The sequence below is a fragment of the Somniosus microcephalus genome, chromosome 3 (assembly GCF_052327205.1).
Source record: "Somniosus microcephalus isolate GS21.2 chromosome 3, FLI_Smic_1.0, whole genome shotgun sequence".
Lineage (NCBI taxonomy): Eukaryota > Metazoa > Chordata > Chondrichthyes > Squaliformes > Somniosidae > Somniosus > Somniosus microcephalus.
Window position 1 is genome coordinate 211,781,602 of NC_140989.1, and position 23,357 is coordinate 211,804,958.

General features: G+C 51.9%; 1 protein-coding gene across 2 annotated transcripts in view; it reads left to right on the forward strand.

The window, feature by feature from the left end:
- Positions 1–20,743, forward strand: part of LOC147121699 (rab GTPase-activating protein 1-like) — a 307,168-nt gene extending 286,425 nt beyond the window's left edge. For both annotated transcript variants that reach the window (XM_085982145.1, XM_085982144.1), the window contains 2 exons: positions 6,459–6,609; positions 20,435–20,743. In XM_085982145.1, the coding sequence (XP_085838271.1) occupies positions 6,459–6,609; positions 20,435–20,518 (235 nt within the window). In that variant the 3' untranslated portion in view covers positions 20,519–20,743. The remainder of the gene's footprint in view (positions 1–6,458; positions 6,610–20,434) is intronic.
- The last annotated feature ends 2,614 nt before the right edge of the window (positions 20,744–23,357 follow it).

The window sequence follows — 23,357 nt, forward strand, 5'->3', positions numbered from 1 at the left end:
CCCTCCCTCCCCCTCCCTCCCCCTCCCTCCCCCTCCCTCGCCCTCCCTCCCCCTCCCTCGCCCTCCCTCCCCCTCCCTCCCCCTCCCTCGCCCTCTCTCCCCCTCCCTCGCCCTCTCTCCCCCTCCCTCGCCCTCTCTCCCCCTCCCTCGCCCTCTCTCCCCCTCCCTCGCCCTCTCTCCCCCTCCCTCTCTCCCCCTCCCTCGCCCTCTCTCCCCCTCCCTCGCCCTCCCTCCCCCTCCCTCGCCCTCCTCCCCCTCCCTCGCCCTCCCTCCCCCTCCCTCGCCCTCTCTCCCCTCCTCGCCCTCCCTCGCCTCTCTCCCCTCCCTCGCCCTCTCTCCCCTCCCTCGCCCTCTCTCTCCCCTCCCTCGCCCTCTCTCCCCCTCCCTCGCCCTCCTCGCCCTCCCTCGCCCTCTCTCCCCCTCCCTCGCCCTCTCTCTCCCTCCCTCGCCCTCTCTCTCCCTCCCTCTCCCTCTCTCTCCCTCCCTCGCCCTCTCCCTCCCTCGCCCTCTCCCTCCCCTCCCTCGCCCTCTCCCTCCCTCGCCCTCTCTCTCCCTCCCTCGCCCTCTCTCTCCCTCCCTCGCCCGCCCTCTCCCTCCCTCGCCCGCCCTCTCACTCCCGCCCTCTCACTCCCTCCTCGCCCTCTCACTCCCTCCCTCGCCCTCTCACTCCCTCCCTCGCCCTCTCACTCCCTCCTCGCCCTCTCACTCCCTCCCTCGCCCTCTCACTCCCTCCTCGCCCTCTCACTCCCTCCCTCGCCCTCTCACTCCTCCCTCGCCCTCTCACTCCCTCCCTCGCCCTCTCACTCCCTCCCTCGCCTCTCACTCCCTCCTCGCCCTCTCCCTCCCTCGCCCTCTCCCTCCCTGCCCTCTCACTCCCTCGCCCTCTCCCTCCCTCGCCCTCTCCCTCCCTCGCCTCTCCCTCCCTCGCCCTCTCCCTCCCTCGCCCTCTCCCTCCCTCGCCCTCTCCCCTCCCTCGCCCTCTCCCTCCCTCGCCCTCTCTCTCCCTCCCTCGCCCTCTCTCTCCCTCCCTCGCCCTCTCTCTCCCTCCCTCGCCCTCTCTTCCCTCCCTCGCCCTCTCTCTCCCTCCCTCGCCCTCTCTCTCCCTCCCTCGCCCTCTCTCTCCCTCTCTCTCCCTCCCTCGCCCTCTCTCTCCCTCCCTCTCCCTCCCTCGCCCCCTCGCCCTCTCTCTCCCTCCCTCGCCCTCTCTCTCCCTCCCTCGCCCTCTCTCTCCCTCCCTCGCCCTCTCTCTCCCTCCTCGCCCTCTCTCTCCCTCCCTCGCCCTCTCTCTCCCTCCCTCGCCCTCTCTCTCCCTCCCTCGCCCTCTCTCTCCCTCCCTCGCCCTCTCCCTCCCTCGCCCTCTCTCTCCCTCCCTCGCCCTCTCTCTCCCTCCCTCGCCCCCTCTCTCCCTCCCTCGCCCCCTCTCTCCCTCCCTCGCCCCCTCTCTCCCTCCCTCGCCCCCTCTCTCCCTCCCTCGCCCTCTCTCCCTCCCTCGCCCTCTCTCCCTCCCTCGCCCTCTCTCTCCTCCCTCGCCCTCTCTCTCCCTCCCTCGCCCCCTCTCTCCCTCCCTCGCCCTCTCTCTCCCTCCCTCCCTCGCCCTCTCTCTCCCTCCCTCGCCCTCTCTCGCCCTCTCTCGCCCTCCCTCGCCCTCTCTCTCCCTCCCTCGCCCTCTCCCTCCCTCCCTCGCTCTCCCTCCCTCCCTCGCTCTCCCTCCCTCCCTCGCTCTCCCGCCCTCCCTCGCTCTCCCGCCCTCCCTCGCTCTCCCGCCCTCCCTCGCTCTCCCGCCCTCCCTCGCTCTCCCGCCCTCCCTCGCTCTCCCGCCCTCCCTCGCTCTCCCGCCCTCCCTCGCTCTCTCGCCCTCCCTCGCTCTCCCGCCCTCCCTCGCTCTCCCACGTTCTCCCTCCCTCCCTCGCTCTCCCTCCCTCCCTCGCTCTCCCTCCCTCCCTCGCTCTCCCTCCCTCCCTCGCTCGCCCTCCCTCGCCCTCCCTCGCTCGCCCTCCCTCGCTCGCCCTCCCTCGCTCGCCCTCCCTCGCTCGCCCTCCCTCGCTCGCCCTCCCTCGCTCGCCCTCCCTCGCTCGCCCTCCCTCGCTCGCCCTCCCTCGCTCTCGCCGTCCCTCGCTCTCGCCCTCCCTCGCCTTCTCCCTCCCTCGCCCTCTCCCTCCCTCGCCCTCTCCCTCCCTCGCCCCCTCTCTCCCTCCCTCGCCCCCTCTCTCCCTCCCTCGCCCCCTCTCTCCCTCCCTCGCCCCCTCTCTCCCTCCCTCGCCCCCTCTCTCCCTCCCTCGCCCCCTCTCTCCCTCCCTCGCCCCCTCTCTCCCTCCCTCCCCCTCTCGCTCCCTCCCTCGCCCTCTCGCTCCCTCCCTCGCCCTCTCGCTCCCTCTCTCGCTCCCTCCCTCGCCCTCTAGCTCCCTCCCTCGCCCTCTAGCTCCCTCCCTCCCTTGCCCTCTCGCTCCCTCCCTCCCTCGCCCCCTCTCTCCCTCGCCCCCCTCTCTCCCTCGCCCCCTCTCTCCCTCGCCCCCTCTCTCCCTCCCTCGCCCTCTCCCTCCCTCGCCCTCTCCCTCCCTCGCCCTCTCCCTCCCTCGCCCTCTCCCTCGCCCTCTCCCTCCCTCGCCCTCTCCCTCCCTCGCCCTCTCCCTCCCTCGCCCTCTCCCTCCCTCGCCCTCTCCCTCCCTCGCCCTCTCCCTCCCCTCGCCCTCTCCCTCCCTCGCCCTCTCCCTCCCTCGCCCTCTCCCTCCCTCGCCCTCTCCTCCCTCGCCCGCGCTCTCCCTCCCTCGCCCTCGCTCTTCCCTCCATCGCCCTCTTCCCTCCCTCGCCCCCTCTCTCCCTCCCTCGCCCCCTCTCTCCCTCCCTCGCCCCCTCTCTCCCTCCCTCGCCCCCTCTCTCCCTCCCTCTCTCCCTCGCCCCCTCTCTCCCTCGCCCCCTCTCTCCCTCGCCCCCTCTCTCCCTCGCCCCCTCTCTCCCTCGCCCCCTCTCTCCCTCGCCCCCTCTCTCCCTCGCCCCCTCTCTCCCTCGCCCCCTCTCTCCCTCGCCCCCCTCTCTCCCTCGCCCCTCTCTCCCTCGCCCCCTCTCTCCCTCGCCCCCTCTCTCCCTCGCCCCCTCTCTCCCTCGCCCCCTCTCTCCCTCGCCCCCTCTCTCCCTCGCCCCCTCTCTCCCTCGCCCCCTCTCTCCCTCGCCCCCTCTCTCCCTCGCCCCCTCTCTCCCTCGCCCCCTCTCTCCCTCGCCCCCTCTCCCTCGCCCCCCTCTCTCCCTCGCCCCCTCTCTCCCTCGCCCCCTCTCTCCCTCGCCCCCGCTCTCCCTCGCCCCCTCTCTCCCTCGCCCTCTCCCTCCCTCGCCCTCTCCCTCCCTCGCCATCTCCCTCCCTCGCCCTCTCCCTCCCTCGCCCTCTCCCTCCCTCGCCCTCTCCCTCCCTCGCCCTCTCCCTCCCTCGCCCTCTCCCTCCCTCGCCCTCTCCCTCCCTCGCCCTCTCCCTCCCTCGCCCTCTCCCTCCCTCGCCCTCTCTCTCCCTCCCTCGCCCTCTCTCCCTCCCTCGCCCTCTCTCTCCCTCCCTCGCCCTCTCTCTCCCTCCCTCGCCCTCGCTCTCCCTCCCTCGCCCGCGCTCTCCCTCCCTCGCCCTCTCTCTTCCCTCCCTCGCCCTCTCTCTTCCCTCCCTCGCCCTCTCTCTTCCCTCCCTCGCCCTCTCTCTTCCCTCCCTCGCCCTCTCTCTCCCTCCCTCGCCCGCGCTCTCCCTCCCTCGCCCTCTCTCTTCCCTCCCTCGCCCTCTCTCTTCCCTCCCTCGCCCTCTCTCTTCCCTCCCTCGCCCCCTCTCTCCCTCCCTCGCCCCCTCTCGCCCTCCCTCGCCCTCCCTCTCCCTCCCTCGCCCTCCCTCTCCCTCCCTCTCCCTCCCTCTCCCTCCCTCGCCCTCCCTCTCCCTCCCTCGCCCTCCCTCGCCCTCCCTCTCCCTCCCTCGCCCTCCCTCTCCCTCCCTCGCCCCCTCTCTCCCTCCCTCGCCCTCTCACTCCCCTCCCTCCCTCGCCCTCTCTCTCCCTCCCTCGCCCTCTCTCTCCCTCCCTCGCCCTCTCTCTCCCTCCCTCGCCCGCTCTCTCCCTCTCTCTCCCTCCCTCGCCCTTTCTCTCCCTCCCTCGCCCTCTCGCTCCCTCCCTCCCTCGCCCTCTCGCTCCCTCTCTCGCTCCCTCCCTCGCTCCCTCCCTCGCCCTCTAGCTCCCTCCCTCCCTCGCCCTCTCGCTCCCTCGACCTCTCGCTCCCTCTCTCTCTCTCTCTCTCTCTCTCTCTCCCCCTCCCCTCGCCCTCCCTCGCCCTCCCTCGCCCTCTCTCTCCCTCCCTCCCCCCTCTCTCTCCCTCCCTCGCCCTCTCTCTCCCTCCCTCGCCCTCTCTCCCTCCCTCGCCCTCTCTCTCCCTCCCTCGCCCTCTCTCTCCCTCCCTCGCCCTCTCTCTCCCTCCCTCGCCCTCTCTCTCCCTCCCTCCCCCTCTCTCTCCCTCCCTCGCCCTCTCTCTCCCTCCCTCCCTCGCCCTCTCCCTCCCTCCCTCGCCCTCTCTCTCCCTCCCTCGCCCTCTCTCTCCCTCCCTCGCCCTCTCTCTCCCTCCCTCGCCCTCTCTCTCCCTCCCTCGCCCTCTCTCTCCCTCCCTCGCCCTCTCTCTCCCTCCCTCGCCCTCTCTCTCCCTCCCTCGCCCTCTCTCTCCCTCCCTCGCCCTCTCTCTCCCTCCCTCGCCCTCTCCCTCCCTCCCTCGCCCTCTCTCTCCCTCCCTCGCCCTCTCTCTCCCTCCCTCGCCCTCTCTCGCCCTCTCTCTCCCTCTCTCTCCCTCTCTCTCCCTCCCTCGCCCTCTCTCTCCCTCTCTCTCCTCTCTCTCCCTCTCTCTCCCTCTCTCTCCCTCTCTCTCCCTCTCTCTCCCTCTCTCTCCCTCCTCGCCCTCCCTCGCCCTCCCTCGCCCTCCCTCGCCCTCCCTCGCCCTCCCTCGCCCTCTCTCGCCCTCCCTCGCCCTCTCTCTCCCTCCCTCGCCCTCTCTCGCCCTCTCTCTCCCCTCCCTCCCCCCCTCGCCCTCTCCCCCCCTCGCCCTCTCTCCCCCCCCTCGCCCTCTCTCCCCCCCTCGCCCTCTCTCCCCCCCCTCGCCCTCTCTCCCCCCCCTCGCCCTCTCTCCCCCCCCTCGCCCTCTCTCCCCCCCCCTCGCCCTCTCTCCCCCCCTCTCCCCCTCCCTCGCCCTCTCTCTCCCCCTCCCTCGCCCTCTCTCCCCCTCCTCTCCCTCTCTCCCCCTCCCTCGCCCTCTCTCTCCCTCCCTCGCCCTCTCTCTCCCTCCCTCGCCCTCTCTCTCTCTCCCTCCCTCGCCCTCTCTCTCCCTCCCTCGCCCTCCCTCGCGCGCCCTCGCCCTCCCTCGCGCGCCCTCGCCTCCCTCGCGCGCCCTCGCCCTCCCTCGCGCGCCCTCGCCCTCCCTCGCGCGCCCTCGCCCTCCCTCGCGCGCCCTCGCCCTCCCTCGCGCGCCCTCGCCCTCCCTCGCCCTCGCCCTCCCTCGCGCGCCCTCGCCCTCCCTCGCGCGCCCTCGCCCTCTCCCTCGCCCCCCTCCTCGCTCTCTCCCTCCCTTGCGCTCTCCGCTCCTGCTTTGAATGCTAAGATTGTGAGGTAAATCGTTCCTCAAGGTACAGAATTTTTTGTTTTCAGAAATGCAGAGCAGTAAAAATAAAAGTCAAAATCAGCTTTTAGCAACTTGGGCTGGTGCTGGCTGTGGCGTTGTGTAATTGATCACGGGCAATAATACCCAGTTAGACCGAGGCCCCCGAGATATCAAATATGGCAGAAATCCTCGGGGAGGTTTGTCTAACTGGTTGAAAATTATCCTCAGCAATATCAGAGATTTCTGGAGGTGTCACGCGCCTTGAGAATTAAAGCTGTGCCTCCGGTATGTTAGAAGCTGCTGTCATTTTTCTGGTTTATTGTGTCAACCGAAAGACGGCACCACCGACAGTGCAGCGCCCCCTCAGGACTGCACTGGGCGTGTCGGCCTGGATTATGTGCTCAAGTCTCTGGAGTGGGGTTAGGAGCAACCTTCCCTTTAAGCTGCATGGCCGCACAGCTCTCTGCCGGTTCCGCGCAGCCCGGGACCGGCTTATTCAAGGTTAAGTTTCGCGCATGCCTGAAACTGTGAGTGGGCCGCACGCCCCAAAAAATTAGGGTGAACATTGGTTAGGACCCACGACCTTCTGACTCGAAGGCAACACCGCCAAGGCTGACACCATTCAATAAACCGTGCTGACCATGTGACGTCAAACAGAGGAAGGCACAGGGTGGCAGGGCATGAAGAATTTGAGAGTGGGATAAAAACAGGTACAGAAAGGGGGGGCAGCATTATTATTTAATTTTTTGTCTATGAGCAAGGCCGTTGCCAGATCAACCCATGTACTGATGCTTTATTAGGACCGAGCGGTAACGTTAATTTGTGAATCGTGTCTTGCCTGTTAATGGCGTCTCTTTCTTCAGGCACAGCAATCTGGCTTCCAGGCCCAAGGGGCTGCCTGCCCTCGTCAGGAGTGGTGTACCAGAAGCACTCAGAGCAGAGGTTTGGCAGCTGTTGTCAGGGTGCCACGACAATCAAACGATGCTGGAAAAGTACAGAACCCTGATCACTAAGGTAGGATAATGATCAGTTTGATGTTATCAGCATTGGAGGTAGAACGGGGACATCTCCATCAACTGAAGTTCCAGATGCCATGGCGCCATTGTACCGTGTTCACACGTGTGGGCCCGTTGTATTGTTCTCATGTGTGGGCCCGTTGTACCGTGTTTACACGTGTGGGCCTGTTGTATTCTCATACATGTGGGCCTGCTGTACCGTGTTTACACGTGTGGGCCCATTTTATTTCTCATACATATGGGCCTGTTGTATCGTGTTCACACGTGTAGGCCCATTGTACCGTGTTTACACGTGTAGGCCCATTGTATTCTCATACGTGTGGGCCCGTGCGCGTGGGCCTGCTGTACCGCGTTCACGCGCGTGGGCCTGCTGTACCGCGTTCACGCGCGTGGGCCTGCTGTACCGCGTTCACGCGCGTGGGCCTGCTGTACCGCGTTCACGCGCGTGGGCCCGCTGTACCGCGTTCACGCACGCGGGCCCATTGTATTGTTCTCATATGTATGGGCCCATTGTATTCTCATAAGTATGGGCCCATTGTATTCTCATAAGTGTGGGCCCGTTGTACCGCGTTTACACGTGTGGGCCCGTTGTACCGCGTTTACACGTGTGGGCCCGTTGTACCGCGTTTACACGTGTGGGCCCGTTGTACCGCGTTTACACGTGTGGGCCCGTTGTGCCGCGTTTACACGTGTGGGCCCGTTGTACCGCGTGGGCCCGTTGTACCGCGTTTACACGCGTGGGCCCGTTGTACCGCGTTTACACGCGTGGGCCCGTTGTACCGCGTTCACATGTGTAAGCAGAGTCACTCTGGACTTGATTCGAGATGAGCATAGCTCGTGTTGCACACCTAGTGTCCCGGGGTTTCCTGTTTCTACGCTCCCCAGCCTGTGATCTTCCACGGATGGAAAAGGATGGGTGCAGAAATGGAAGGCTTTGGCCAGACACGAACATGTAGAACAGAAGTGGCAACAGTGGGTTTTACCTCGTTCAGGTGCTGACAGGCAGGAAAACAGGCGCAAGAGATTTTGGCTGAGCGGAGTGAAGGTAGTGTGGAATATGAGGCCTTTTTTCTCCTTGGGTTTGGTTTGTTCTGAATGGGTCTAATGCGCAGTTCTTGTCACTATAGCTGCTTACAAGCCTCAATTACTAAATTAGTGGCAACAATAAGAAACATTGCTCTCACCAACCCACTGGCCTCTTGCAGCTGTCCTGCTCTCCACCATGCTAATGTTCAGTACCGAGTTTATGCAGACTGTACACTGGCATTTGTGCAGATGGAGGCATTTCCCATGCACACTTTTAGACACTCAGAAGAGTTATTTAAAATAAGTGTTCCTAAAACGATGGAGCGGAAGGGAAGCTGTGGGATGAGCCGTGTTGACTCTTTGCTCATTTAGCAGGATAAGGTTCAGGGAGAGGCAACCCTGTTCAAGGCTGCCCGTGAACAAGTTTAAACGTAGGACAGTTTCAGATGCGAACACTGTCGCAAGACCTTGTCAGGTTTTTTTTAGGCTCGGACCCCTGTTCATGTTTAAAACATCAGTTAGTAAAATAAGATCAAAGCACGAGGAATAAAGTGTGGCGAGCCCCTTTTTTGTGAGGTTTGTGGGCTGTATTTGATGACGTGGGTGTACGTGCGGGTGGGCTTGTCGGCCGTGTTGGGCGTACATGCACCGGGCCTGCGACAGCTGTGTGGTGCTTTGAGGCCGTGCCATCATTGGCTGGGTGGTATAGGTGCCGGGTCTGCGCCCGCCCCCCCGGAGCGTGTCGTCTCTTCCTCCCTCAGGAGCGTGCCGGCTCTGCCGTAGTGGTGGTATTGAGAGTCTGCCTCCCTACCTCTTGCCTCATTCCTCCTCTGTTAACAACTGTCATATATCTTGGCTGCAGCATCCCCTCCCTTTGGATTTTCTGGGCGTTGTTTTGTCATAGAGGTGACTATGGGGCACAGGATGGGAATGTGGGGATCTGGTGGGGAGTGCAAGGAGAGTTCCTCAATATTGCTGGGTTCTGGAGGTGGTGCTGTTGATTGTGTTGGGTGAGGTGCAATCTGTCAATATGGCCCTTGTGTAGGATTTGGTCCTGTCTGGCAACCCCTTTCCCATGGCAATTTGATGCGACAGGCTACAAGTCATTTAGTGACTGTGCCCATCACAATGATCGGGTTGAATGGGTTTTAATGGACCTTCGATGAACACCTTCCTTCAGCCTCCACAAGTTTATGGACTGTAACACGTGAGGAGGATGTGCTTCACATGTTTACAGGGATAGTATTCCTGTATGTATTGGGCTTGATTTACCCTGCATCAACACTTAGGCCCAAGGAAATTCCCCTTCCCCCAGAGCTGTCTTTGTTTCAGTGCTCCACTCACTCACCATGATGTTGAAACTTACAGCTAGAATCAAAGGGCAGGTTATTTTTCTCTATCAGCAAATACCTTTGCAAGCTCCATTGTGCACTTACTGTTTCTGTGTCATTCAGAATTATTTCTGGAATAGTTGGCGCTCCTTTCTGCCATTAGTTTATCAGCTGACACTTTGTGCCTTTTCTCATCATCGCCACTGAGTTATCAGACCCTTCTCCATGGATTTGCCCTTGGTAGGCATGTCGACTTCCATTGTATGTCCTCCACACCGAGTGTCTCTTCATTGACCAGCTTCTTCATCCTGCTAAGGATTGAATTCTTGAACCTACGTATCTGAATGGCCGTTTACCATTACACTGTACATAAATACTCATTCCATCAATCACTACTTAAGTGGAGTGGGGGCTGATATTGGAGGTTGTAACGAGCTTGGATTGCCTGTGTTAATGGGACCTGTTTCAGCTTGCTTTTGTTTCTGTATCTGCACTTGGCTTCGGGGACCGAGTCGGGGGAGAGTTGTCTGTTGTGTGGCTGGATCAGGCCCAAACGTGCCATGTGTCAATTTCCCAAACACAATGGTATTCCAGCTCGAGACTGCCGTCTCCTCTCGGGCTTGCGGATTTACTCACAGCTTTAGCCGTTAGCTGCTGGTCTAGTCATTGAGTTTGGTTATTCTGTTTTGCAGGAGAGACTTTATAATGTAGCTTCCCAGAGTATGCGACTGAGCATTGAGCTCCAGCTCCATTGTCTTAACGATTTCTGGGTGATTTGCCTTTATTCATTTAAGTCTTAAATATGTTTTTATGCAGATCCCATTGAATAGTAAACAGCATTAGATTAGAATGAGCTTTGTTTAGTATGCAGTGGAGAGGAGTTAGATTTGCTTCAGATTATCTGATCATTATCACATTGCTGTCTGTGGGAGCTTGCTGTGCGCAGATTGACTGCTGCGTTTCCTACACTTCAGAAGTACTTCATTGGCTGTAAAGCACTTTGGGACATCCTGAGGTTGTGAAAGGTGCTTTAGAAATGCAAAATCTTCCTCGGATAGATGTGATTTTTCCTTAAGTTAGATATTTATGCATCCGGTGCTTCAGAGACTGCGAGCATAAGAACATAAGAAATAGGAGCAGGAGTAGGCCAATCGGCCCCTCGAGCCTGCTCCGCCATTCAATAAGATCATGGCTGATCTGATCCTAACCGCCAATCCACTATCACAGAACCATCTCCTGAATCTAACAGAATTAGACACACGAAATAGGAGCAGGATCAGGCTACACGGCCCCTGGGCCCGCTCCGCTACCCACAGGGCCATGACCATTCCGAACCTAGACTCATGTCCAAATTCCTGCCCGCTCCCCATAACCCTTAATTCCCTTTACTTCTTGGAAACTGTCTATTTCTGTTTAAAATTTATGTAATGATGTAGCTTCTACAGCTTTTTGGGGCAGCATATTCCATGGACCTACCACCCTCTGAGTGAAGTAGTTCCTCCTCATCTCAGTTTTGAAAGAGCAGCCCCTTATTCTAAGACTATGCCCCCTAGTTCTAGTTTCACCCATCATCGGGAACATCTTCCCTGCATCCACCCGATCCAACCCCTTCACAATCTTGTATGTTTCAATAAGATCGCCTCTCATTCTTCTGAACTCCAATGAGTAGAGTCCCAATCTACTCAACCTCTCTTCATATGTCCATCCCCTCATCCCCGGGATTAACCGAGTGAACCTTCTTTGTACTGACTCGAGAGCAAGTATGTCCTTTCTCAAGCATGGACACCAAAACTGTACGCAGTATTCCAGGTGCGGTCTCACCAATACCTTGTACAACTGAAGCAATACCTCCCTATTTTTATATTCTATCCCCCTAGCAATGAAAGCCAACATTCCATTGGCCTTCTTAATCACTTGCTGCACCTGCATACTAACCTTTTGAGTTTCGTGCACCAGGACCCCCAGATCCCTTTGTACTTCAGTACTTTCCAGTTTCTTGCCATTAAGATAATAACTTGCTCTACGATTTTTCCTGCCAAAGTGCATAACCTCACACTTTCCAGTATTGTATTCCATCTGCCAAATCTCTGCCCACTTACTTAGCCTGTCTATGTCCCCTTGAAGGTTTTTTATGTCCTCCTCACTCACTACTTTCCCCCCCATCTTAGTATCATCTGCAAACTTTGATATGTTACATTCGGTCCCCTCCTCCAAATCGTTAATATAGATTGTAAAGAGTTAGGGACCCAGCACTGACCCCTGCGGAACACCACTAGTTACTGATTGCCAGCCTGAGAATGAACCATTTATCCCAACTCTCTGCCTTGGACCCAACGTCAAATGTAACTCAGAAAAGTGACAATTTCGAGAGATATTGGGCCGTATATTCCGATCCTTACAAGTGTGTATGCACTGTGTACACACTCGTAGGAACATTGGAAATGCCGGTTTCAGGCATGCCAAGCACATGCGCTGAAAACCGGCATTTCCAATCTGTCAAGAGTGCTCTTGACAGATCAGATGTCTGCCCTGGAGAAGGGCCTCTACGGGGGGAGAGTTCCGCTTTCTGCAGAACCTCCGCCCGCTGAAAACCCTTAGAAATCTTATGCCTGGTAAAACAGGTGTAAGGCCTGCTTTTAGAATAGAATAGAATCATAGAAAGTTACAGCACGGAAGGAGGCCATTTCAGCCCATCGTGTCCGCACCGGCCAACAAAGAGCTATCCAGCCTAATCCCATCTCCCAGCTCTTGGTCCGTAGCCCTGCAGGTTAGAGCATCCCAAGTGCACATCCAAGTACTTTTTAAATGTGGTTAGGGTCTCTGCCTCTACCACCCTTTCAGGCAGTGAGTTCCAGACCCCCACAACCCTCTGGGTGAAGAAATTTCCCCTCAAATCCCCTCTAATCCTTTCACCAATCACTTTAAAACTGTGCCCCATGGTTTTTGACCCCTCTGCTAAGGGAAATAGGTCCTTTCTATCCACTTTATCTATGCCTCATAATTTTATACACCTCAATAAGGTCTCCCCTCAGCCTCCTCTGTTCCAAGGAAAACAAACCCAGGCTATTCAGCCTTTCCTCATAGCTAAGATTCTCTACTCCCGGCAACATCCTTGTAAATCTCCTCTGTACTCTCTCTAGTGCAATCACATCTTTCCTGTCATGTGGTGACCAGAACTGCACACAGTACTCTAGCTGAGGCCTAACTAGAGTTTTATACAGTTGAAGCATAACCCCCCTGCTCTTGTATTCTATGCCACAGCTAATAAAGGCAAGCATTCCGTATGCCTTCTTAACCACCTTATCTACCTGGCCTGCTACCAGCATAAGAGTTGAAAAAAATATATATATATATTTCCACTCATTTATCATTTAAAAATACTTTTAAAAAAGGTAAGTTTATTTTTAGCCATGTAAAAAGCTTTAATTATTTTTTTCAAAAAATTAAATTTTTGTTTAAAATATTTAATTTATTGTCATTTCAATTCATTTTTAAAAATATGATTTAAAAAAAACATTATTTAATGTTTTACAGTGTTTTTGGGGTGATCGCCATTCTTATATTTGACAGGTCTATCTGTCAAGTGTATGAAGGGAGATTCCCTTCTCCTATTGGCTCCCCATGGCCCACGTGATCCCCGGGACGCTTGCAAACCGCATGCGCCTCTGGGATACATGGGCCCTGTGTATTTTGAGTTTGGACAGGCCCAGGATCGGAAGTGTCCGGACCTCGGGAGCCCTCAGGTAAGTCCGTAGATTTTTTTCAGATCAGAGGCCTCCGCACGTAGGAAGCCTCCGATTGGAAAATACAGGCCACTGTCTAACTGCTGCTCTAAAACACCTGCTAGATTTCTGTTCAGTACACCCATTCCCTCATCTTATCAATATCCTTTTGCAGCTTCCAATGACCTTCTAAAGAATGAATTATTCCTCCTATTTTGGCATCACCTGCACATTTTGATACCACTCCCTTTAGGTCTATATTCAAATCATTGAGTGAACAGAAGTGGCCCCAGAACAACCACTCTGAAAAACTGCCCTTAACTTCTACTCTGTTTCTTCCCTTCTAACCAATTTTTAATCCAGTTTGCTATCCTTCCCCCAATTCCACATTCCTTAATCTCCTCAAGTAATCTCCCGTGTGGTACCTTGTCAGAGGCTTTCCTAAAGTCCATGTACACCACATCCACTGCATTTCCCATCTTCCATCTCTGTTACCTCCTCAAAGAATTCTGAGGTTTGCCAAGCACGATCGCCCCTTTTGAAATCTGTGCTGGTGTTTCATGTTAGATGAAAAAGAAATCAAATATAATAAACCTGCACCATCCAGATGTTTTCTGAAACTACTGTTACTTGAATTAGCCTGTAGAGTGCAGGTGGTGAATTCTGAGCTGTACTATTAGGAGGGATAGAGTCCACATATTCACACTGCTTATCTGCTAATTCTATGTCTTAATGGCTGTGCTGGACTTATTTTAAATTTATTTTAATAGTCTGACATGTTAAATCAAGTAGTATGCACATCACTGCTTATTTAGAAGAGGTACTTAACGTAAGGGCTGATGTTGGCTCTCTACACTGGGAGGGAACCCGTGGAGCAGCACCTGCAGGGACAGCGTTCAAACGGTCAAACTTCTCTCCCGGTTAAAGTTCAGGGGCAGGCACGGACCAACGCCCAGCATGTTTATCTCTTCAGTCAAGGTGTTCAACTGTCCGCCCTGGTGAAATATTAATTGAGATGCCTGTTCTGCAGATGGTGAACATTATTCAATGCTAGCAGGCAGCATTGCTGCCCTTAGTTGACTTTGGCAAGCTCTGAAAGTACAAGTCCTAACGAAAGTAGGCACCTTTTAATCAAATCATTTAATGCAAGTTTCTTGCTTAGTATCAAGTTGACTAAATGCAATTTCCACATATAAGGGGTGTTATCATTGCTGATGTAAGATTGCAATTTGCTGTTACTAATGTAACACTGCAACTAACAATAACCAACACTGACCAATGGTGACCAGGTGTGGCCCTGCCACTAAATATCACAAAGGCAGCTCTTTAACTAGACTGTAGCTAGCATGGAACAAGGGTAGGCAATTGAGCCCTGTAACTGACAGTGAGCGAGTGTGGCCCTGTTATTCACGATGAGCAGTGATGCCTTGTTCAACGTTGACACTCACACATGAAGAATGACTTGGGTGAGACCCTGGAAAGCTGCTCAGTGCCCATGGGACTGTACCCAGGCATTTCACGTACAAGGGAAGAGAAGAATAAAAGAACTTGCATTTATATCATGCCTTTCACAACCTCAGGATGTCCCAAGAGAGAAAAAAAAAGGAGGGGGGGTGGGAAGGAAGACCCAAAACAAAGGGGTGGAAAAAAATATAAGTAAAAATGTAATAGGGGCCGAGGTTATGATCTAAAATTGTTGAACTCGATATTGAGTCCTTTTTTCTCTCCCACATGGCAGCTGTCTCTCATCCTGCCAGTACACTTCACACCTAATCTGAGCCGTCTTTTGTCTCCACTGTCCTATTACCATCTTGACTGGTTTTGAATACCTCTTTACTTCTTTTGCTCCATCGCAGCCCTGCCTTCGATCTATTTTATTTCCTTTCCAGTTTTGTAAAAGGGTTTCGACCTGAAACGTTGACTCTAATTTCTCTCCACAGATGTTGCCTGACCTGAGTTTTTCCAGCATTTTCTGTTGTTATTTCGGATTTCCAGCATCTGCAGTATTTTGCTATCGTACTAATGTCCCCTTTAAGCTGCACAACCTCCTGTGCGGCCCGCCTCCCCCAATGTGCAGGTCATTCAAATTTTTGCTCATAGAATCATAGAAAGTTACAGCACGGAAGGAGGCCATTTCGGCCCATTGTGTCCATCAAATCAAATCAAAATCAAATCAACTTTTATTGTCATTGTTAGTGCACAAGTGCATTACAACAAAAAGTAGGCTTGCGGCTCCCGAGAGTGTACATTTGGATTAAGACATTTAAACATTCAACATACATTTGGCTTGTAGTATATTAACATAAATATGACCATAATAAAGTGCATTGGCAGATGTGCCGGCCAACAAAGATCTATCCAACCTAATCCCACTTCCCAGCTCTTGGTCCGTAGCCCTACAGGTTACAGCATCCCAAGTGCACATCCAAGTACTTTTTAAATGTGGTTAGGGTCTCTGCCTCTACCACCCTTTCAGGCAGTGAGTTCCAGACCCCCACAACCCTCTGGGTGAAGACATTTCCCCTCAAATCCTTTCACCAATTACTTTAAATCTGTGCCCCCCTGGTTTTTGACCCCTCTGCTAAGGGAAATAGGTCCTTTCTATCCACTTTATCTAGACCCCTCATAATTTTATACACCTCAATAAGGTCTCCCCTCAGCTTCTTCCGTTCCAAGGAAAACAAACCCAACCTATCCAGTCTTTCCTCATAACTGAGATTCTCTACTCCCGGCAACATCCTTGTAAATCTCCTCTGTACCCTCTCTAGTGCAATCACATCTTTCCTGTCATGTGGTGACCAGAACTGCACGCAGTACTCTAGCTGAGGCCTAACTAGTGTTTTATACAGTTGAAGCATAACCCCCCTGCTCTTGTATTCTATGCCACGGCTAATAAAGGCAAGCATTCTGTATGCCTTCTTAACCACCTTATCTACCTGGCCTGCTACCTTCAGGGATCTGTGGACATGCACTCCAAGGTCCCTTTGTTCCTCTACACTACTCAGTGTCCTACCATTTAATGTGTATTCCCTTTCCTTGTTAGCCCTATCTATTGCCATATCTACAGTGGAAAAGCCGGCGAGCAACCTGCGTGAGACCTTGCAGATGACTGCGCAGCTTAGCAGAAACATTGGTTGGGGGGGGGGCCGTAAGGGCCAGGAGTAACCTATTGAAGGAAAGAATTTCAGGTAGTTTGCCACATGGTGAGTTCCTGTGCTTTGTGGTTAGGAAGGAAAATAGATGAAAAGATCGAGAAAATTGAAGAAAAGGGACATTAAGGGCTGGATTAACACACTTACGGATTAAAAGGTTTGCAACATAGGCCTTGTAAATAATTTATTTGTTTGCATGAATGGTGTCATGTTTCAAGCAGTTCAAACTTTCAACCTAATCACAGCAAAGAGAAATAGCTCAAATTTAAAAACAGATGAAAGACAATTAAGGTTGTGGGGTGCAAGCATAGAAGGAGTTATACTGCTGGAAGTTGATGTACAGACACTCTCCCAAGTCCGGCAGCTTTGTGAGCCAGGGCTTAGACTTTCATCACTCAGCAAGGCTGGGTTTGTGTTGCTTTGGCAGTTTTATTGTCGGCATTCATCTCTCCCAGGAGGAAGAGGAGTGCACCATTCTGTCAGAGGCACTGCTGCATCCTTGGTGTGTGAGTTATGATGGCAGACAGGGGAATAATAACCAGCGTGATATAAACAGTGTGATTAATATACTCACAAGTGATGTTTATTAGATTTTATAACAGCTTTCTCCGGTAGATCTTATTAACTTGTGTAGCGCGTGTGTGTTGTAATGCTCATTTCATCTTTCTACCGTGGATGCTGTTTGACAAGAATCTTATCTCTTTCTGTTGGCTCAGGTAGACTGAATTTTAGAATTGAACTGTTTATAAACTACCCTTTAAACTGAGGTTTAGATCATGTGAAAGATGAAAGAGCCTTTTGTTTTTTTTAAGTAGCCAGTGGCTCTCCCACAGTGTATCTCACAGTAAGGCAGAGGGTATGCGGTTGTAAGGGGAGGAGTGGCGTGGTGTGGGGCAGGGGGACACACACACACTTGGCTGCTGAAAGGATTTAGAAAGAAGTTTGTGAGAGGTGTGCTCAGAGACGGGAGCAAAAAGTGAAGAAAGACTTGAAATTTATAAAGCGCCTTTCACGACCTCAGGATGTCCCGAAGCGCTTTACAGCCAATGAAGTACTGTTGAAGTGTAGTCACTGGTTTAAGGTCGGAATGGCAGCAGCCAATTTGTGCACAGCAAGCTCCCACAAACAGCAGCGTGACAATGACCAGATAATCTGTTATGCTTGGTACATTCGAATGGTGTGAACACCCACTTTACATGACAATTTCTGGAATAAATTTTTGAAGTCGTGCCATGGGATCTTTTCCATCCACCTAAGAGTTTAATGTCTCATCCGAAAGACGGCACCTCCAACAGTGCAGCACTGGGAGTGTCGGCCTGGATTATGCACACGACCTTCTGACTCGGAGGCGAGTGTGCTACCCACTGGGCCATGGTTGAAGTTTGTCTTTGTGATTTACCGAAGCACAAGGAAATAAGTGTTTTGACAGGAATATTGTTTAATGAATGCTTTGTATGTGCAATGAACAAGATTTTTTATATATAAAGATCTCCCATGACAAAGCTCGTTGCTTTATAAGATGTGTTTTCCCTACCGGTTGTCGGTGTGTAAAACAATAAATTTGTTCCTTTAATACCACAGTGATAAATAAATCAGAAGTAAATGCAGGGACACGCTGTAGATGCAGAAATAAGCAACTCCTTGAATATAGTTAGATTACTTCTCCAGTTTCCTCAGAAAAATGTTTAAAAGTTCATGCTTTCCTTTCATGTTTTCACAATAGTTCGATAGATTTTTGGATATTAAGGGAACCAAGGAATACAGGGATCGGGCAGGAAAGTGGAGTTGAGGTCGAAGATCAGCCATGATCTTGTTGAATGGCAGAGCAGGCTCGAAGGGCCGAATGGCCTCTCCTCCTAATTCTTATATTCTTAAAACAAAACGAATTTCTACCAATAGCCTCCTGGCTTTTGCTGCTGTCATTCCTCAGTTCTTTTTATTATTGACTTGGGGATGAGCTTTACAAAAAGTCCCAGCGCTCTCTACCAATCTTGTCCACTGTCAGTATTTTGTGTCCCTCTGGCGTGTGGTAGTGTTCGTTAGGCTCAGAAGGGAGGCTGCATTCTGGGTATTCTGACACCCTGGTGCATTCTGGGAGTTGTAGTTTGCTACCTGGTTGAACTTCTGCATTCAACTGACGGTGATGGCTTTAGGCAATCCTTGAACTGAAAGCACGAGCTTTTCCGAAAGAAGCTGAAGAAGGATTACATCGAAATGTTAACCTGGTCTTTTCCTGCCTGTCACTTTTGTATGTTCGTGAGTTAAATAACCTGCCTGTACTTTTATCTGTGCTTCTCGGCCTTTTACCGACTTGGGATCAATTCCCCTCTATCTTTTCACTGATAAAACCAGTTGTATCCTGTGAGTCACTCATTACTAGGAGTGCAGAAGGTCAATTTTTCACCTTGCCTCACCAATGTTCCCCCTAATTCATTTTTGGGTGTACGGTCCCTTTAACGGACTGTGCGGCCCATTCAAAATTTCGCGCATGCGCAAAAGGCAGTCCCGGGTTGCGTGGGACCTCCAGACAGCAGCGCGGCCGGCAGCTTAGCAGGAGCATCGCGCCTCACCAGCAATCTACATACAAGGTTGGAGTAACTGGTTTTGAGCGACAGTCAGAAACCTCAAGGGGTATCCCAATACTTGATTAGCCTAATTGATAACAGCTTCACATTGAGTGCCTAATCAATAACCACATCAGAATGGTTTCCCACTCTGTGCTAATAGATTCTCCACTGTGTTTCGTGCTTTCTGTTCCATTGGCCACAGAAAGTGTTGTTATTCATAGTACCATCCTCCACATCATTTATGAATAGTGTGAATACCTGGGGGCTCAGAACATAGTCACTGAGCTCAAGTAGAGCTTTCCACACATTACCTTGTGCTCAGATCGTTTTCAGATAATTTGCCATTAATTCCATAAATTTTAATCTTATAAGCTTTACATGTGGAACATTATCAAATACCTTCTGAAAGTCCAAGTAAATGAATAACTTTTAGATTTCCCTTCCTCTTAGTTTCGTTATCTCCTCAATAATGTGCAGTGGATGGCTGTCATTAACTCAATTAATTATCCACCCTCACTTAATAAATTCTCAAACTCGTGTGACATAACCTGTATCCATTCAAACCATGCTTACTGCTGCTTACGCTAAGATCAGCACTGACCGTGTTCTGTAAAACGTTCTTCAGAATTTTTCCTCACAGCTTATGCAGACAAAATATTGAATATATTTCATCAACACTCATCTTATCCCTTTAATGAGGAAGACAACAGATTTCCAGTAGAATAAAAAAAAAATCATTAGAATGATTTTTAAATTTGACTGAGAGTGTGAGGTATTGTGTATCTGTACACCTACATACATAACCTCGTGGGGTATTGTGTATCTGTACACCTACATACATAACCTCGTGGGGTATTGTGTATCTGTACACCTACATACATAACCTCATGGGGTATTGTGTATCTGTACACCTACATACATAACCTCGTGGGGTATTGTGTAGCTGTACACCTACATACATAACCTCGTGGGGTATTGTGTATCTGTACACCTACATACATAACCTCGTGGGGTATTGTGTATCTGTACACCTACATACATAACCGCGTGGGGTATTGTGTATCTGTACACCTACATACATAACCTCATGGGGTATTGTGTATCTGTACACCTACATACATAACCTTGTGGGGTATTGTGTATCTGTACACCTACATACATAACCTCGTGGGGTATTGTGTATCTGTACACCTACATACATAACCTCGTGGGGTATTGTGTATCTGTACACCTACATACATAACCGCGTGGGGTATTGTGTATCTGTGCACCCACATACATAACCTCGTGGGGTATTGTGTATCTGCAGACCTACGTACAAAACCTTGTGAGATATTGTATATCTGCACTATACATACATACGGATTTTCAGTCTGTATTCATCCCATAAGCATTCCTCAGATGGCCAAAAGCAGAGCAGGCCTTCCTCAGTCGATAAAACACTTCTTTATCGAGACATGTGTCTGATGCTAGGATGCTGCCCACGTAGGTGAATTGCAATTTCCCACAGTGATGGTAGCGTGAATGTGAATGAAGTGCTGGCTGGAACATAATGTCAGTCGTCTTCAGATTGATGGGTAGGCCATAGTTTTTGGCTGCAGGTGCAAAGTTGGTGGTCCTCTAACATTGGTTCAACAGAACATAACCATTGAAGAACAGGATCTCACGAATGATAGCTTCTATAATTCTGCCTCGGCTTGTAGATTATGTAAGCTGATTAGCTTTCCATCTGTCCTGAACTGAATGTACGCTCCTTCCCAGCATCTTTCAGAGATGAACAGGCCAAAGAAGGTGTGTGCCAGAACACAGCTTGTTTATTGGCGATGGCGAAAGCATCAGGCACCACCTCACCAGTTGTCACTCTTCCATACATGTCAATATGTAGCTATCGAATAAATTTGTCATCATAGCAAAATTTAGCCAGGAGTTTCCCCAATCCCTATCTCTTCGGAGTATCAAAGGCCCTTCTACAGACAAGGAAGATCATGAACTGGTCATTGTTTTAATCTTTATATCACTCTTCAGTTTGTCTTGCAGCAAAGATCATGTCCTCAGTGCTGTGCTTGGATCGAATTCCACACTGGGCCTTTACAAGGATCTTGTCCATGATTGACTTGCTTGGACAGTTCAGGAGGACCTTGATAACAGGCAGATAGGAGTGAGATGCCATGGTAGCACGGTCACCTTTCCTGTTTGTACAATGTGACTGGACACATCATTCAACTATAGGTGAACCAGCTCTTCATTCCAGATAAGTTGGAAGATTCTGAAGTGGCATTGTGCAATTGCTGAGCCACCATGATTAAATATTTTTGTTGGAATGCCATCTGAGTCAGGTTTCTTGTCAATCTGATTTTAGTTGAGGGCAGATTGTACGTTGTGAGGGGTGACAGGTAGGTTCGGTGAATTTTGGCTTCTGGCTATACTGTCTGCCCACACTGCTTTCCCTGGCAACCTATTCCACAGCTCTATTGCTCTGGGTGACAAAGTTGTGCAGACTTTCCTTTTTATTCTTTTAACTTAACTTGAGTCCATTCAGCCTAAGTGAACTATTGGCTTTGTCCATTCCCTTCGTAATGTGAAAAGCTTCAATTAGGTCATCCCAAGTCAGCACTTGGATTGGACTCCCAGATAGAATAATGCAGCAACACTCATAGAAACATGAAAAAATACAGTTGAGTAGTGGGGTGGGGTGGGGGACCAGATTAAGTTTGTCCTGGGATTAACCGAGATTGGCCAAATAACCTTTCTCATCCACATCTAAGTTGTGATGTAAATCAGAGGATCTTCAAGGATGTTGCTTCTTAATATGAATAGACTGGACTACATTAAAAAAAAAATCATTCTTGGGTTATGGGCTTTGCTAGCAAGGCCAGCATTTATTGCCCACCCTCGTTGCCTTTGAGAAGGTGGTAGCAGGCCTTCTTGAACCGCTGCAGTCCCGTGTGGTGAAGGTACTCAGTGCTGTTAGGTTAGGGAGTTCCAGGATTTTCAGCCAGCGATGATGAAGGAACACTGATATATTTCCAAGACAGGATAGTGTGTGACTTGGAGGGGAACTTGGAGGTGGTCATGTTCCCATGCTCCTGCTGCCCTTGTCCTTTCTGGTAGAGGTCGTGGGTTTGGGAGGTGTTGCCGAAGAAGCCTTGGCGAGTTGCTGCAGTGCATCTTGTAGACAGTACACACTGCAGCCACGGTACGCCGGTGGTGGAGGGAGTGAATGTTTAAGGTGGTGGATGGGATGCCAATCAAGCGGACTGCTTTGTCCTGGATGCTGTCGAGCTTCTTGAGTGCTGTTGCCGCTGAACCTATCCAGGCAAGTGGAGAGTATTCCATCACACTTCTGACTTGTGTCTTGTGGAAAGGCTTTGAGGTGTCGGGAGGTGAACCACTCCACAACAACAACTTTATATAGTGTCTCTAATGTAAAAAAAAGTCCCAAGGTGCTTCACAGAAGTGTTATCAGACAAAATTTGACACCGAGCCTTAGAAGGAACTATTAGGCCAGATGACCGAAAGCTTGGTCAAAGAGGTAGGTTTTAAGGAGTGTCTTAAAGGAGGAGAGAGAGGTAGGGAGGCGGAGAGGTTTAGGCAGGGAATTCCAGAGCCAAGAGCCCATCCAGCTGAAGGCATGGCCGCCAACGGCGGAGCAATTAAAATTGGGGATGCTCAAGCGGCCAGAAATGGAGGAGCGCAGAGATCTCGGAGGGTTGTATGGCTGGAGGAGGTTACAGAGTTAGGGAGGGGCGAGGCCATGGAAGGATTTGAAAATAAGGCTGCCGCACCGGGAGCCAATGTAGGTCAGCGAGCACTCACTGCAGAATAGCCAGCCTCTGACCTGCTCTAGTAGCCTTGGTATTTATGTGGCTGGTCCAGTTGGGTTTCTCGTCAATGGATGTTGATGGTGGAGGATTCGGTGATGGTAATTGAATGTCATGGGGAGATGGTTAGATTCATATTTTAAAATCCTGTAATAGCTTAGAACTATTGCAATATTAACAGTTGCTGTTCTTTAAGGAATGCATGAAGAATACACAAGGAAAACCTCAGTCACCTTCTGAATACCTTGTCTCTTGAGTGCTGAACTGTACCAGGAGATTGGATAGATTCTGTGGTTATAATTTCAAAGGTGTGTCTTTCGCAGAACAGGTAGAGCACTGGGGTTGATCTGTGGAGTTGAGCCTCCACACACTCTGATCCTCACAGTCCTTTGCCTTTAAATCCATTCTGTTGTACGTGTACCTTCATATGACTTCATCAATCAATCCTGAAAGAAAACAGTTGCTGCATGTATCTCTGTCGATGATACTGCAGTGTAACGTAATACGCTGGCAGAGATTCAGTAGATTTCAAAGCCACTGTCATGTGGTCTAAGTTTGGCAAACAACAGAAGATTTTTGATATGTGCTTGATTCAGCACCCAATCATTGGCTAGATTTGTGGATTTTGACACTACAGAATTTTGTTTTGACTTTTATCTCTGGCTAAAATACAGTTTGTTTTCTGCCTCAATGCCAATTTCCTGCCTAAACAGAAAACGGGCAGCAGGTTTTCCCAATAAAAGGAAGAATTCCTCCCATCACTCGCGCTTCATATCTGGAAATCAATGTTTGAGAAAATAATGAAAGGAAGAATTTGTATTTCTATAGCACCTTTCAGGACCTCAGGACATCCCAAAGTGCTTTACAGCCAATGAAATACTTTTGTACTGTAGTCACTGTTGTAATGTAGGAAACGCGGCAGCCAACTTGCGCACAGCAAGGCCCCAAAAACAGCAATGAACTAAGTGACCAGATCATGTTTTTACGTGTTGGTTGAGGGATAACTGTACTGGAAAGTCAGCCTGGATTTTGTGCTCCCACGACCTTCTGTCTCAGAGGTGAGAGGGCTACCCACTATGCCAAAGCTGACACACTTGTCAGTTAATTTAAACACATCTCTTTCAGCT